The sequence below is a fragment of the Ammospiza caudacuta genome, chromosome 1 (assembly GCF_027887145.1).
Source record: "Ammospiza caudacuta isolate bAmmCau1 chromosome 1, bAmmCau1.pri, whole genome shotgun sequence".
NCBI classification, from domain to species: Eukaryota; Metazoa; Chordata; class Aves; order Passeriformes; family Passerellidae; genus Ammospiza; species Ammospiza caudacuta.
In genome coordinates this window covers 5,251,651-5,265,617 of record NC_080593.1, presented here as the reverse complement: position 1 = coordinate 5,265,617, position 13,967 = coordinate 5,251,651, and the positions used below count along the sequence as shown (strand labels likewise).

Sequence of the window (13,967 nt, the reverse complement as noted above, 5' to 3'; positions counted from 1 at the left end):
AGTTTCTACATGAATAATATAAATTATGCTCTGAGTTTGATAAGAGACACTTGTAATGCAATATGTGAATAATAAATAGTATTGACTCTTTTTTTCCTACTGTTTCACAGTTGGCCTTTGTAACTGCTCTTGGCTCTGGAGTGTTTTCTACACAGAAGTTGTAAGTCTGTAATTTAACATGCAGATGGAAACGAGCTTTGTTTCAATCAGACACAAACAATGCAAAAACAGAGTGTTAAAGCAGAGTGGCTGAGTTTGATAAGGACTTTTTTCAAAGTCTTCCAATGATCAATCTGCATTTATTTTCTCTACTAGCAGCTGTAGAAGCTTTCTGGATTGCATGGGAATGCTGCAATTTGATGCCAAACTGTGTGGGCATTTGGGCAGTTTTCCTCAGTCACGGTGAGCCTTTTACAGCGACCTTTAGTTGGCTACTGCCAGCTCAGTCATGACATTTTAGTGTCATCTAGTGTCATGCAAAAGGAAGAGAAGGGTGGGCTCCTGTTCTCTGCTAATTTGTTTGCCAGCAGAGGACATATTTCAGTGCCCTCTGATGAATCCATCTCCTCAAGCACATCACTACTCTCAAAGGAGAAGGCTGCTCACTCAGATTTGCTGCACCCTTTGGTTTCCAGCCCCTTTGTGCTCTAGTAAATGGTGTTTTGAGGGCTGGGGTGTCCCAAGTCCAGGCCAGATGTGCCTGGAGCTGATATTCATTTTGTGCTTTGGCTTTGGTGCACAAAATCACCCCAATTATGTGGAACTTGGCCATGTGGAACTTGGTCTAGAGATGGGATCAGGTGTTTTGCAAGATCTGGGCTTTGGCACTGGAGGGAAAGGAAGTGGGGAAGGGGCTGGAGCACCAGGAGCAGCTGAGGGAGTTGGGGGAGCTCAGCCTGGAGAAAAGGAGGCTCGGGAAGGACCTTCTCACTCTTTTCAAATCCCTGGCAGGAGGATGCAGCCAGGTGGGGCTCAGTCTCTTCTCCCAAGTAACAAATAACAGGACAAGTGGAAATGGTCCCAAGTTGCACCACGGGAGGTTTAAATATGATAATAGGGAAAACTTCTTCTCCACAGGGTTGTCCAAGACTGGAACAGGCTTTCCAGGCCTCTGGTGGTGTCACCACCTTGGGGGTATGTAAAAGACACACAGCTGCATCATTTAGGGATGTGCTTTCATGGTGGGTCTGGGGCGATGGCTGGAGCTGGTGGTCTTAGAGGTCTTTTCCACCCTAAATGAACCAATGATTCTATGGCTTCTTGCTCAGTCAGGAGAGCAGCTTCAATGCTCACCTCCTCACCTGCTCAGCCATTCCCTGCTGGGTCCCTTTTTGCTTTCTCATGGACCTAGGGCTTCCCAGCATGGGGTCAGGTGAAAGGAGAGGGTGATGTCCTCTAGGTAAAGGGGAAGGTCCAGGATGCTGACACATCTGCCCCACAGCCAGGATTTCAGCACAATTTGTTGGTGTCATTGACACTGAAAATGTGTTGATTATCTCAGTGGTCCCCGTGGGGCTCCTCTGACAACAGGAGCTGGTTTGGTCCTGCTTCTCTGTCTGGGGGTGATTTTATGATGATACTCCACTCTTGATCATCTCCTTTATGTCCAGAAATGGCTGCTGTACTTTAAGGTTGGTCTGGGGGATGAGTGTGAGCCCTGGGGGCTCCTGCATGGGCTTTGTTCAAAGACTCACTCAAGGGCATGCTGGGTGCAGTGCAGACTGGATGTCACTTTGCTGCTGTCTTGGTTTAGAGATAAATTTAGGAGAAAACACCTTGGAATTAATGTTTCCTCCAGAGAAGGGCTTCAGTAATTCCTTTTACCAATGAGAGAAATGGATACCAGTGGGTGAAAGTGAAAAAAAAACCCCTCTTTATCAACAAAGCAAGGTGCCTGCAAGGCACAGAAAAAGATTGAATAAATGCTAGATATTTATTTTCATAACCTTACCCCCCCACACAACAAAAAACCTCAAAATGCCCAGGGAAGAAATAAACGGGCTGGGAAGGCAAAAATGGCAGTGGCCCCTTTGTCTCAGGGAAGGGAAAAAAAAATGAGTTCACGTAGCAGCCAGATGGGAACCTGCTGAACCTCTGGCATTGGTCTCCTCCTCACAGCAGAAGAAACTGGTGGATTTTGGTGTCCTTTGTCTTGTTGGTTCAGCTTTTTTTTCTGAGGTCTCGGGGTCAGAGTAGCTCCTGTCGGTCCCCTGCAGGTCCTGGTCCATCTCACTGATTGTCTGATTTCAGACCAAAAACCAAGCCAAAAGAGTTCAAGAATAAAAAATGGAGAATCGCTGCTGCAAATCAGGGAAAAGAGTAGGGAAATAAAAAAAGAAACTTCTTGCTTAAGCTACCAAAAGAAAAAAAAGTTAGCTAAGCAATAAAGTAGCTGCCAATGTCCACAGAGGGGCACTGAGCAGTTCTGGGAGTGAGCCTTAAATTGCAACACAAGATGTGGCTGGCATGTGTATTCTATTGCCATCTCTTAGTACCAGGTGGAGCAGTTCTCTTCTGTTCATGGGGCAGTTTTTTCTTTCTCTCTCCCACAGCCAACCCTCCCTGCAGGAGATCTCTGCTGTCCATGGCCACTGAGTGTCCCTGCAGGGCTGATCCAATCCCAGCATCCCATGGGGAGATGCTCCGCCCAGGGGAGGAGCCAAGCATTCCTACCTGGATCCAATCTGGGCCTGGCACAGCACAGCAGCCTTTGCCCCCTGCACTGCCAGAGGAGCAGCTTTCTGCTGCCCTGCATGGCCAGAGGGAGCCCAGGCCCATCTGCAGCAGCCCTGGGGCTGCAGAGGAAAACTCCCCCCTTGTGCAGGATCCCTGCTGCAGCAGAGCCACAGCTGGCACTGCAGGAGGGCTGAGCCCCCCTGGGATGGGGCTGGGACACCCCCTGACACACAGGGGGCAGGGACTGCTCTGACTCTGGCAGGGTTGTTTTGTATCATTGCATTTTTATTTTAATTTCCCTAATAAAGAACTGTTATTCCTACTCCCATATCTCTTAAAGGGCCTGAGAGCCCCTTAATTTCAAAATTATAATAATTCAGAGGGAGAGGGTTTACATTTTCCATTTCAGGGCAGGCTCCTGCCTTCCTCAGCAGACACCTGTCTGTTCAAACCAAGACAGTCTTTGAACAAAGCCCTCACCGGGGCTCCCAGGCTCCTGATCCTCCCCCCAGATCCATCTTAAAGCTGCAATGCTTTATGCCATTTCTGGGCATAAAACAGACAGGAAATAGAGCATCATCATAAAATCACCCCAGGACTGTTGCTTGGCTAGCTTGGCTTTTTTGTTAACTTAAGCAAGAAAGTGGTGGGGTTTTTTCTCTTTTCCTGGCCTGAAGAGACTGCAGCAGCAATCCTTCAGCAGCTTCTGGGTTTTTTTTTTAATTGTTCACCTTGGTTTTGGTCCAAGAACAGACAATCACCAGGAGCCAATCCGGCAGGAGCTGCTCTGCCTGGCCTGACACCTCAGGAAAAGCTGAACCAACAAGAGAAAAGACACCAAAATCCACCAGCTTCATTTGCTGTGAGGAAGAGACCAACACCAGAGGTTCCACAGGTTCCCATCTGCTTTGCCCAAGCTGCTGCATGAGCTTTTTGTCTTTCCCTGAGACAAAAAAGCTGGTGCCATTTTGTTCCCCCTGCCACACAGCTGGTCTATTTGTTTCTTTCCCCAGAATTTTGGGGTTTTTTGGTCTGCTGTGGGGTGGGTGCTTGTGTGTGTTGGGGGTAAGGTTCTGATGGTTAAATATCTAGCATTTGTTCAATTTTTTTCCTTTGCCACATGGGCACTTTGTCAATGAACAATTGGTTTTTTTCACTTTCACCCACTGGTATCCATTTTCTCATTGACAGCAAAAGGGATTACTGAAGCATTTTTTCTTTAGCAGAAACACTCATTCCAGAGCATTTTCTCCTAAATTTGTCTCTAAAATGAGAAAACCTCCTCTTCCCAGCTAAACCTCTCTACCCCCTTTTGTCCTCATCACCTTGTCAAATTTTTGGCTCCCTCCCTTCAATATGGAATCATTCTTAGTTTTTCCTTAGGTCCCATTTTACCCTTTGCCCATGGCCTCACAATCATGAGAGCCCAGAACTCCCCACTGTGTGCATGCAGAAGTGTATTTGCATTCCCACAGGTTTATGTTTGCATTCCCACATGCTGTTCCAGCACCCCTGGCTCCACTTTGTGCTGTCACCTCTGCTCATTTCAGTGCAAGGCCATGTGTGGGCTGGCTAGGAGTGCCATTGAGGCACTGCAAAAACATTGGACATCGTCCCACTTGTGCTGAGCTGGGCAAAACGTGAGTCAAGCTGTTCAGGTGCTCTTCAAGTGCAGGGGTATTCAAACTCACAAGATTCAGTGATCCAGAGAAGAGCAGATAAAATACAATACAGAGCTGTTGGAGTGAGTCCAGAGGAGGCCACAAAGATGATTAGAGGGATTGAAGAACCTCTCCTATGAAGAATGTTTGGATTGTTCTGCCTGAAGAAGAGAAGGCTCCAGGGAGAGATTTCAGAGCCCCTTTCATTGCCTAAAGGGGCTCCAGGAGAGCTGGAGAGGGACTTGGGACAAGGGATGGAGTGACAGGACAAGGTGGAATGGCTTAAAACTGACAGAGGGAGATGCAGATTAGATTACAGAAAGAAATTCTTGCCTGTGAGGATGGTGATGCCCTGGCACAGTTTGCCCTGAGAAGCTGTGGCTGCCTGTCCTAGGGTGGCTTTACTGTCTGTTCTGTTTATGCTGGATATTAAGTTCTGCACCTTTAGACTGGTTCTGAGAGCAAAGAGGGAGAGAAGAAGAGCATAGTTTTTTATCAGAAATTGCACTTGCTCCCCCACATCCTTCTCCTGGACTGTGTCATCTGCAGCACAGACAGTGGCAGAGAGCTCTCTGTCATGGACATATTTTATGAAAAATCCTTTTGCTAGGATTTTTTCTCCTGAGAAGCTGAGAGGCCTCAGAAACAAAATGCAAACAATAATTATCTGCTGCTGTGGAATGCAACAGGGGCATCTTTGATTGGTCCGTGTTGATTGTTTCTAATTAATGGCCAATCACAGTCAGCTGGCTCGGACTCTCTGAGAGTCACGAGCTTTTGTTATTCATTCCTTTCCATTCCTTGCTATCCTTCTGATGAAATCCTTTCTTCTATTCTTTTAGTATAGTTTTAGTATATAATTTTCTTTTAATATAATATATATAATAAAATTATAAATCAGCCTTCTGAAACATGGAGTCAGGATTCTCATCTCTTCCCTCATCCTGGGATCCCTGCAAACATGACCACAGCTCTCCTTTGCTTTTAGTTAGTTTTTAGCTAGCTGTGGCAGAAATGGTTCCTCAGGCTGTGTTTTTTCTTTTTCTTGGAGCTGTTCAGCCCTTCTCTGGACTGAAAAAGAGCACTGGGAGCTCACACCTGTGGCCCACTGGAGCCCAGGATGTGGCATTTCCAGCACAGGAGGGACTGATAAGAGACTGAATGAGCCAAGTTACGCCCCACGACAAGGACTTTCTAAATTTGCCATCTCTTCAGAACAGTGAGAGGTTTTATTGTTTAAAATTATTCCATTTTTATGCTTGTGAATAGTTTGCTTGTTATAAAATCAGCTTTTTTCACTTTTCTCCAAGGAAATCTTTTCCTGAACCAGTTGTGGGAGGGGCCACTTGAATCTGCTTTCTAGAGGGACCCCTTCGGAAGTTTCCCGCCAAATTTGCCCTAAACCAGGACATTGCCCTGTCCCTGGAAGTGTCCAAAGCCAAGTTGGATGTGGCTTGGAGCAACCTGGGACAGTGGAGGGTGTCCCTGCATGTGGCAGGGAGGTAATGGAACGAGATGATCTTTAAGGTCCCTTCCCACCCAAACCATCCAAGATTCCACGAAATGGATCTTCAGCCCACTGGAGGCACAAATGAGCAGGACGCAGAAGTACATCAGCTGTGCTTGGATGCCTTTATTTATGAAATGAGCTAAAACAGAGAGTCTGAGTACAATTCCCAAAGTGGTTCCTCCAATAACTGCACATTTGGCTCCAAGCTCTTCCCTCAGCCTTTGCCCTCAATGCCTTGTTTTCCATAAAAGCCTGAAGGAGGCACTCCCCAGCCTTTTCCAAGGAAAGGACAAAGGACTGAACTCCTTTTTTCTCAGGGTACTGAAGATGAGCACCACAGCAAATCCTCTGAAAAGCAGGGCAGAGAACAAACAGCACCACAGCCAGTCCCTCCTGGCAGGACAATGTCACTGGCACTGATTTTATCCAAAACTCTGTCTTGATCAAACTGAACATCCATGAGGTACTTTGGTCCATGGAAAACAGGTAGTCATGACAATGGAGAGAAGAAATACTGTGGTTTAACATTTCTTGACACTACCAGAAAATAACCTTTGAGTTTTACAGTCAAAGAGGAAGAACCACCATGTGCAGGTCCCAAGCTTCTTCTGTACCCATCCAGTGGGAAAAGAAAGTTGGATTGAGGGGCCTGAGATAATATGAAAGGAAGCACAGGAAAAAACACTTTTTTTTTTCTTAACAGTATAAGACAAAAGCGGTCCTAAATCTCTTAAAGACAAAATGGGTCCAGCAAAAAATGAATAGATTAGAACAGAGTAGAAAAGACTTGACATTTCCCAGAAAGATTTGTACTTTTTTCTAAGAGACCAACTGCCACAGCATCCCTCGGTTTCCTGGAATGGACAAATCAATTTGGTCCCACACTGCAGCCCAACAGCACCATTTTCCATGCCCTAAGCATCATGACAGGCATCAATTCAAAGCCACCAGCACTGAAAGGAAAATTCTGCTGCCTGTTAGACATCCTTGCTCCCTGCATGCTGTTTCTTCCGTCACTTTTTTTTTCTTTTTCTCAGCTGAGTATCTCAAATTTACAAAAAAATAAAAAGGAGTGTTTTGATGAGAGAACGGGATGATGGGATGATCTTGCTAGACAGCCACAATAAATCACTCCTTGCAAGTGTGAGATTATTTTCAGTGCTGCATCTGCTCCAGCTCTCCTGTTAGTGAGCCCAGTTCTCTCTTGCAAGTTTATTCAATGCTCTAGTGGGTGTTTCACTGGACAAAGTTTACAGTCTCACCTTCCTGGAGACATAGCAGGAAAAATGAAGAGGAAGTGCCTCCATTCTAATTCTTGATTTCTTTCTCTTTTCCCCTCAAGTAAAAAGCACCTAATTTTCCCTAGTGAGAGCACAGTTGGACACCAGTGACAGCCTGCAGTGCCTGAGGACAAGCTACAGAGGGAGATACAGGAAGGCAAAAAAGACAAGGAAACCCAAGAATTGGCAGTGATGGCCCAGGCAAAGGTGGTGTCCTGTGGAGGAGACACCCTGCCTGTCCTCTGTGCCCACAGAGCACTGGGCTGCCTTTATCCACAGCCACCTGCAGACCCAGCTAGAAGTAGGTGGTCTTCGTGCTCTCATTGTCTTGGTCAGCACCTTTTCCTTTCACCTGCCCATTCTGAGAGCTGCTGGTGGCATTTTCACAGACCTGGTGAAAGGGAAAAGGGTGTGAAAGCAAGGAAAGGTGTGCCATGGGCTGATGGCAGCTGGCCCTGAGACAAGCAGCCTTCAGCAATTTGGATCCCATTCCTGACTGTCCCTGTGGACACCCTTCTCCCTGCAAGACAACAGAAGTATTGGGGTGCAATTCCAGCTGGCCCCATGGGGAATGAGGGCTGGGAGCTATGAGAGGGTGAAAGCCAGAGGATGGGGCTACAAGGCACTAGCACTTCCCTGAGGAGGGCAGAGGGAGGAAGCACTGGCTGTTGTATCCCATGGATGGGAATAAAGGGATGTGTCACACTGATTTTTTAAGATTTTCTAAGCCTTCTGATGTTTACATTCTTGTAATGAACTTTCTCACACACTGTCTGTAAATAACTTATTGCTTTGCATTTTTTTATGGAGGAGGAGAAATTTGACAGACTGTTGGTTTGTCCAGTGTCATTGGAGAGGTGGCACTTTCAGCCTCCAATCCACTGTCATTTTTGGGAAACTATAAATGTTGGAGTCAGAAAATAAACTTCCCTTTTTCTTCACCTTGAGAGCAGCGGTGTGTGCACTCATGTTGTTTCATGTCCTATAGCGACATGGATGACTTCGACATGCAGGAATGGGTGACTTCCACATGAATTCCCTCTGTAACTCCTAAAGAACACATCCAAGGGGCTCCCCCAGCGCTGGCTGCCCACGTCCCCACCCCAGAGGCAGCACCAGCACCCACCTGAGCTGGAGGGTGGCCATCCCCTGTGTCATCTGCCAGGTCGGTGCCACAGGTCTCGGGCAGCAGGATGCAGAGCAGCCCCCCCAGCACGGGGGCACTGCCAAAGACGGCCATGGGGATGGCCCGGTGGTGCTGGCCCAGCAGCCGGACCAGCGGGGCCAGGATCCCGGCCACCCGCGCCGACACGGAGCACAGCCCCACGCCCGTCTGCCTGTGGGACAGAGGGAGCTGTGGGCTGGGGTCAGCACCCCCAGGCCACCACGGGGATGAGCCATGGGGACAACTCCTGCCCCACCACCATTACTCCTGGTCACTCCAAATGTGGGGAGAGCTCACCTGACGACCGTGGGGAAGAGCTCAGCAGCGTAGACGTAGGAGGTGGAGAAGGAGGCCGAGGCAGCAAACTTGCCAATGGTGGCCAGGACGGTGGTTGCCACGGGCTGGTCTGAGGGGAGGAGGAGAGACGGCTGGTGTGGGATGGGGGAGGGCTCAGCACCACTCACAGATGGTGACTGGGGATTGCAGGGACAACTGTGTCACCTGCAGGGAGCCGTGGCCTCTGACAGTGTCTGAGCATGGGCCAGGCTGCTCTGGCCTGGTGGCCACTTTCAGTGTGCTCTGCACCCACCATCTCACCTCCCCAGGGGATTAATTTTCCCAGAGCACAGCTCTGTTGACAAGGGGCCCACTGGACTCAGTTCTGCCCTCTGCTGTGTGCTATCAACAGAAAAATTTTCGTTTGGGCCCTGTGGGTTCAGCCAGGCCCATGTGGCCAGGGTCAGCTGAGGCCTAGAGGGATGTGAGCCACCCTGGCTGGGAGGACAGAAGAGCAAGAGAAGGGTTGAGGCTCTGTGCCTCCCTGTCCCAGAGGATGTCCTCTCCGTGTGGGATGAGGTTGTTCACCTTCAGGGATGCCAGAGATGATCAGACACACCAGGCCACTCAGCACCAGGAGAACAGCCTGCGTCTTCCTCCTCCCGAACCTCTGCAGGGTGAAGATACAAGCAAAACGGGCTGGGATTTCCACTGCTCCAAAGGCCAGCTGAGTCAGGTAGATGTCCAGGCCAAAATTTGTCACATTCAGACTCAGCCCGTAGTAGACAAAGCTGTTCACAAACCTGAAAGCCAGGCAGGGTGGCACTGAGCAGGTGTCAGCCACGAGGAAATGCTGCATTGATCTCCAATTATTTGGACCAAGCATTTCCCAAGAGATATAAAATCAGAGGAATACCACAGGCCTGCCAAAGCTGAAAATGATATAACCTTTCCCACAAAGAATTTTAAACAGGCAGAAGAAGAAATATCCATCAAGTAACACTCAAAAGCCACAAGGTGAATTTCCTGATAACTAATTGTCAATCCCTTCTTTTCTTTCACCTAAAAGTTTGGAAGAATGCACCAGGGAGTGACTTACCAGGCACATGACATGATTAAAGTAACCTTCAGCAGGTGCTTCTTCCAAAAGAGATCCAGGAAACTTCCAGACTTGACCTCTTTCTCAGGCTTCAACTTCAAAACACAGAAGACAAGGAGTCAGAGCAGCAAAAAGAAACCCATGTCCAGCTCCTTTTCCACCTGCAGACCAGGGAAAGCCTCAGTGGGGCAGGCCTGTGACCCCAGTGCTGTGGCAGGGAGGGCAGCCCCACTGCCCTCTGTGTGCCCAGCACAGGGGGTGGTGACTGAGAGGTTCCTCAGGATGAACATCTCCCCAGTGTGGGGACTTTGGGGTGGGCAAGGAGGGAACTCCCCTTCAGGCATTTCTGCGTGCAAACCCAGAGACTAAAGAGAGACTCTGTGCTCATCAGTCACACTCCTGGAATGCTCACAGGAGAAAAGCCAGGGAAGCATTTCAGTCCTTCCCACATGCCCAGGGGGAGCCCAGAAAGCCCCAGGCTGAGCCTCAGCAGAGGCTGGGCCTCTTGCCTGACCTGGTCCCTGTGGAACTCAGCTGGAGCTGAAGTTCCCCAGAGCCCATGGCCCAAGCAGCCCCAGTGGGAATGCAGAGAGGTTTCTGGGATGAGCTGAGCCCCAGGGGCTGCTGCCAGGCCCAGGGCAGTGTCTGAGGCCGGGACCCCCCAGTACCTGCTCCAGGAGCTGCTGCCAGGCCCAGGGCAGTGTCTGAGGCCGGGACCCCCCAGTCCCTGCTCCAGGAGCTGCTGCCAGGCCCAGGGCATTGTCTGAGGCCAGGACCCCCCAGTCCCTGCTCCAGGAGCTGCTGCCAGGCCCAGGGCAGTGTCTGAGGCCAGGACCCCCCAGTACCTGCTCCAGGAGCTGCTGCCAGGCCCAGGGCAGTGTCTGAGGCCAGGACCCCCCAGTACCTGCTCCAGGAGCTCTGGTGGGAGGCTGCGCTTGTTGGTGGCTGCCGCCTTCTGCAGCACCTTCTTGGCTTCCTCGATTCTGCCCTTGGTCACCAGCCAGCGAGCTGACTCTGGGAGCACCCTGCCACGAGAGGAGGCCAGCACATGCTGCTGTGTCCTGCTGAGATCCCCCACAGCCCCTTCCTCTGGCACCATGTCCAGCAAGCCTTGGAATCACCACAGGATCAGATCCCAGAACCACAGAACCTTCAGCCTTGGGAGAGACCCACAAGGATCATCAAGCCCCACTCTAAAGTGAATGGACCAGGGATCAATGGGTCTAAACACCCTAAATTTAGGGTCCAAAGGCCACATGTGGGGACCTGAAGCAGAGCAGCTGCTGCTCTCAGCAGTGCAGGGCCCAGGGAGATGTGCTGAGCTCTGCAGCAGCTCCTCCAGCACCTGCACTCCGATGGGAAAGACCCAGCTTGGTTCTGAGCTGCTGCCTCCTCCTCACTCATACCCTCACACTGCTGTCACATCTGCAGGAGCTCTGTCCACATCCTGCTTACCCCATGCAGAAGAAAAAGGCAAATATAAGAGCAGATCCTGCAATTTCCAGCAGCCTCCAGTTGCGAATCCCATAACTCAAACCAGCCAAAATCATCTGCCCGATGGCAAAGCAGCAGTGAGAGGTGAGCACTGCATTTGGCCGGGAGGAGACACCGATCCATTCTGTAGCTGAAAGGAAGAAGGAAGGCTCAGAGTCATCCAAATTATTTCCCCTGAGGCAAACAGGTATTTCCCTGGAGAAGAATTATTCTGGAGGTAAGGATTAGACTGACCTCCTGTTCTGGGACACTCCCATTGCCCTCCTCTGAGCACTGGCTGGAGAGAGATGCTCCCCAAAGCTCTAACTGTGGGCTGAGAAGTTGCCAAAGTACAGTGAAGATCAAGACCTGTCCTCACCATGTTGTTTTTCTAGTTAAACACGGATATTTTTATTTCTTTGAAGACTTATCTATTGCATCTTGAGATGCCCCAGTGCAAGGGCATCCTACTCACCTAAGGCCAGTAATGTCATGGTGATCCCTGACACGGAGGCCCCCACCACACACCTGAAGGCCATGTACACATAGAAATGGGGCACAAAGGCAATTCCCAGGCCAAACAAGCCCTGCAGGAAGACGGAGATCAGAACGACCGGGCGGCGGCCGATCCTGGGGAGAAACAGGGAACACAAAATCGGTGTCTGGAGAGACCCCATGGAGATGGCAAGGAGCCCAGCAAGTTAGACAGTGATTCTTATCACCCTGATAAGGCTCAGAGTAGACTGTGGGGTAACAAGGGAAGCACTGTGCACACATGCTGTGTCTCTCTCCCTCCACCTCCCTGTGTGGCCATGTCCTCATGGGACCCGAGGACTTTGGTCAGGGTCCCTGCAGTGAGAAGCGGTAACAAAATGCACAGGGTGCACAGTCCAGATGGGCTCACACCACCTGGTCTGTGCTGTCCTGCCTTTGCACAGACCCTGGGCAGGAGCTTGTGGCTCCTCACCTGTCACTCAGAGGCCCAAAGATCATGGATCCCAGGAGCAGCCCTGCCATGTAGATGGCCTGGGCAATGTCATTGAGGTCCTTCCTGTCACACACCAGGTCAAACTGGAGAAAAGAGAAAGAGATGCTTTGGTAAACCCACTTCCAAGGATGTGAATCCCCACTGTATGCAGAGGGCACACAAGGCAGAGGTGGGACAAGCCCTTGGGGCACTCACTGGGGTCCCTCTCCCATGTACTGGGACCTGCAGGAGTCCCCCTTGTCCAGCCCAGCCAGCCCAGGGGAGCCTCCTGGTCAGCAAATTTTGCTTTAGGTGGGCCTGGGGACAGAAGCAGCAGCTTGCTTCCTCAGACCACCTGAGCTCCCAGAGGAGAAAAGATGCAATGCTGATTCCTGGGACAAGCAGTTTCTGTTAAAGAGATGTCCTGCAATTGCCAGCACCCAGAGGGCATCAATGGAAGGAGTGACATAGGAAGGATCATAGAATCATAAAATGGTTTGGGCTGGAAGGGACATTAAGATCATCTAATTTGAACTCTCTTGCCATGGGCAGGGCACCTTACACTAGATCAGATAAATCAGACCCCATCCAACCTGGCCTTGAACATTTCCAGGGATGGGACAGCCACAGCTTCTCTGCGCAACCTGTGCCAGGGCTTTACCACCCTAACAGTGAAGAATTTCTTCCTAACATTTAGTCTAAACCTACTCACCTTTATGTTAATTTAGCATCTTTCTCAGCTAACAATTGTGATGCTGGGGGTTGGACTAGATGACTTTTAAAGGACCCTTCTGAGCCAAACCATTCCATGATATTAAATTGGTAAGGTTACTCCCTGGATGCAGAGGGATGGGGAATCCCAGGGGCAGGAGGTCCCTGCAGGAGTGATTCATCTCCCCACTGGCACCTCTGGCACAGCCTGCACCCTCTCCAGGATCACACCTGGGGCTTGCGTGGTGAAGCCAAGGTCCCCTACCCACACCTGCTGTAAATCCCAGCTGCACCATGGTCAGGCACCAGCTCTGGGGGAGCTGTGGCCATTTGGTGCCCCATCCCTTCCACAGCCCAGCAGATGCAGCAGCAGGTACAGACCTCGGTCAGCAGGGACGGTGGCTGCTCGGAGGGGTACACCCAGCCACTGCTGCACTTCTCAGTGTGGTTCAGCCCATAGGCCAGGATGGAATCCAGGTCCCAGTCCACTGGGGAGAACATGGAGCACTGCTCAAAGTGCCCGTCGGGGCCCCGGGGCAGGGTGAGGTTCAGCTGCTCTTCCTCTGTCAGGTTGGGGCCCACGGCGAGGATCCAGCTGGTGTCACAGTGGTGAGGCACTTCCACCACCATGAAAAGCTGGCAAAACTGGTGGAAAGCCACACTGAGGCAGGGGATCACAGAGAGCAGCACCAGGCATTTCTGGAATCGCCCAAAATCACCAACTGCTTTCAAAATTTCCCCAACACCTGACATTGGTGGCTGTGTCTGGGACAGGACAGTGCTGGGACAGACTTCTCAGAGGGCTGGAATTAATGTTTAAACCTCAGATAAGCTCTGCAGTAATAGGCAGTCACTAGAAGTACACCATGTAATATATTAATCATCCCTGTGCCACCCACAAACATCCAGTGCTGGCTGGGGCAGAAGGACCCCTGTTTCAGGGAACCTGGGCCAGCTGCTGTGCCAGGGCCAGGTGGCATGGACAGGGAACGGACTCTTCTCCACAGTCATTACAACAGCTGCATTTGCATTTGAGCCACTCAGGAAAGCCAGGTTCAGAGGGGCCAAAATGAGACCAGAGTGATGCAGAGCTGGCAACAAGCCCAGAGGAATAAAGGGAATGATGTTAATGATGGGCAGAACAAGAAA

At 50.4% G+C, this 13,967-nt stretch overlaps 1 protein-coding gene across 1 annotated transcript; it reads right to left on the bottom strand.

The window, feature by feature from the left end:
* Positions 1 to 6,033: 6,033 nt before the first annotated feature.
* Positions 6,034 to 13,571, bottom strand: LOC131564517 (solute carrier family 22 member 13-like). Its single transcript, XM_058814975.1, has 10 exons — positions 13,200 to 13,571; positions 12,108 to 12,211; positions 11,616 to 11,770; positions 11,123 to 11,291; positions 10,572 to 10,692; positions 9,668 to 9,762; positions 9,157 to 9,371; positions 8,590 to 8,698; positions 8,254 to 8,464; positions 6,034 to 7,518 (listed from the first exon to the last, which is right to left on the bottom strand). Exons 1-10 carry the CDS (start codon positions 13,569 to 13,571, stop codon positions 7,423 to 7,425), a joined length of 1,647 nt encoding a protein of 548 aa, XP_058670958.1. The 3' UTR covers positions 6,034 to 7,422.
* Positions 13,572 to 13,967: the final 396 nt, after the last annotated feature.

What these genes read in the sequence shown, in the direction of transcription:
- LOC131564517 (XM_058814975.1), bottom strand. Translation starts at nt 13,571, where the DNA reads ATGTCAGGTGTTGGGGAAATTTTGAAAGCAGTTGGTGATTTTGGGCGA. An exon ending in CACCGTCCCTGCTGACCGAG is followed by an intron (nt 12,212 to 13,199) that starts GTCTGTACCTGC and finishes TCTTTTCTCCAG; the next exon opens with TTTGACCTGGTGTGTGACAG. An exon ending in CATCTCTGGCATCCCTGAAG is followed by an intron (nt 8,699 to 9,156) that starts GTGAACAACCTC and finishes TCCTCCCCTCAG; the next exon opens with ACCAGCCCGTGGCAACCACC.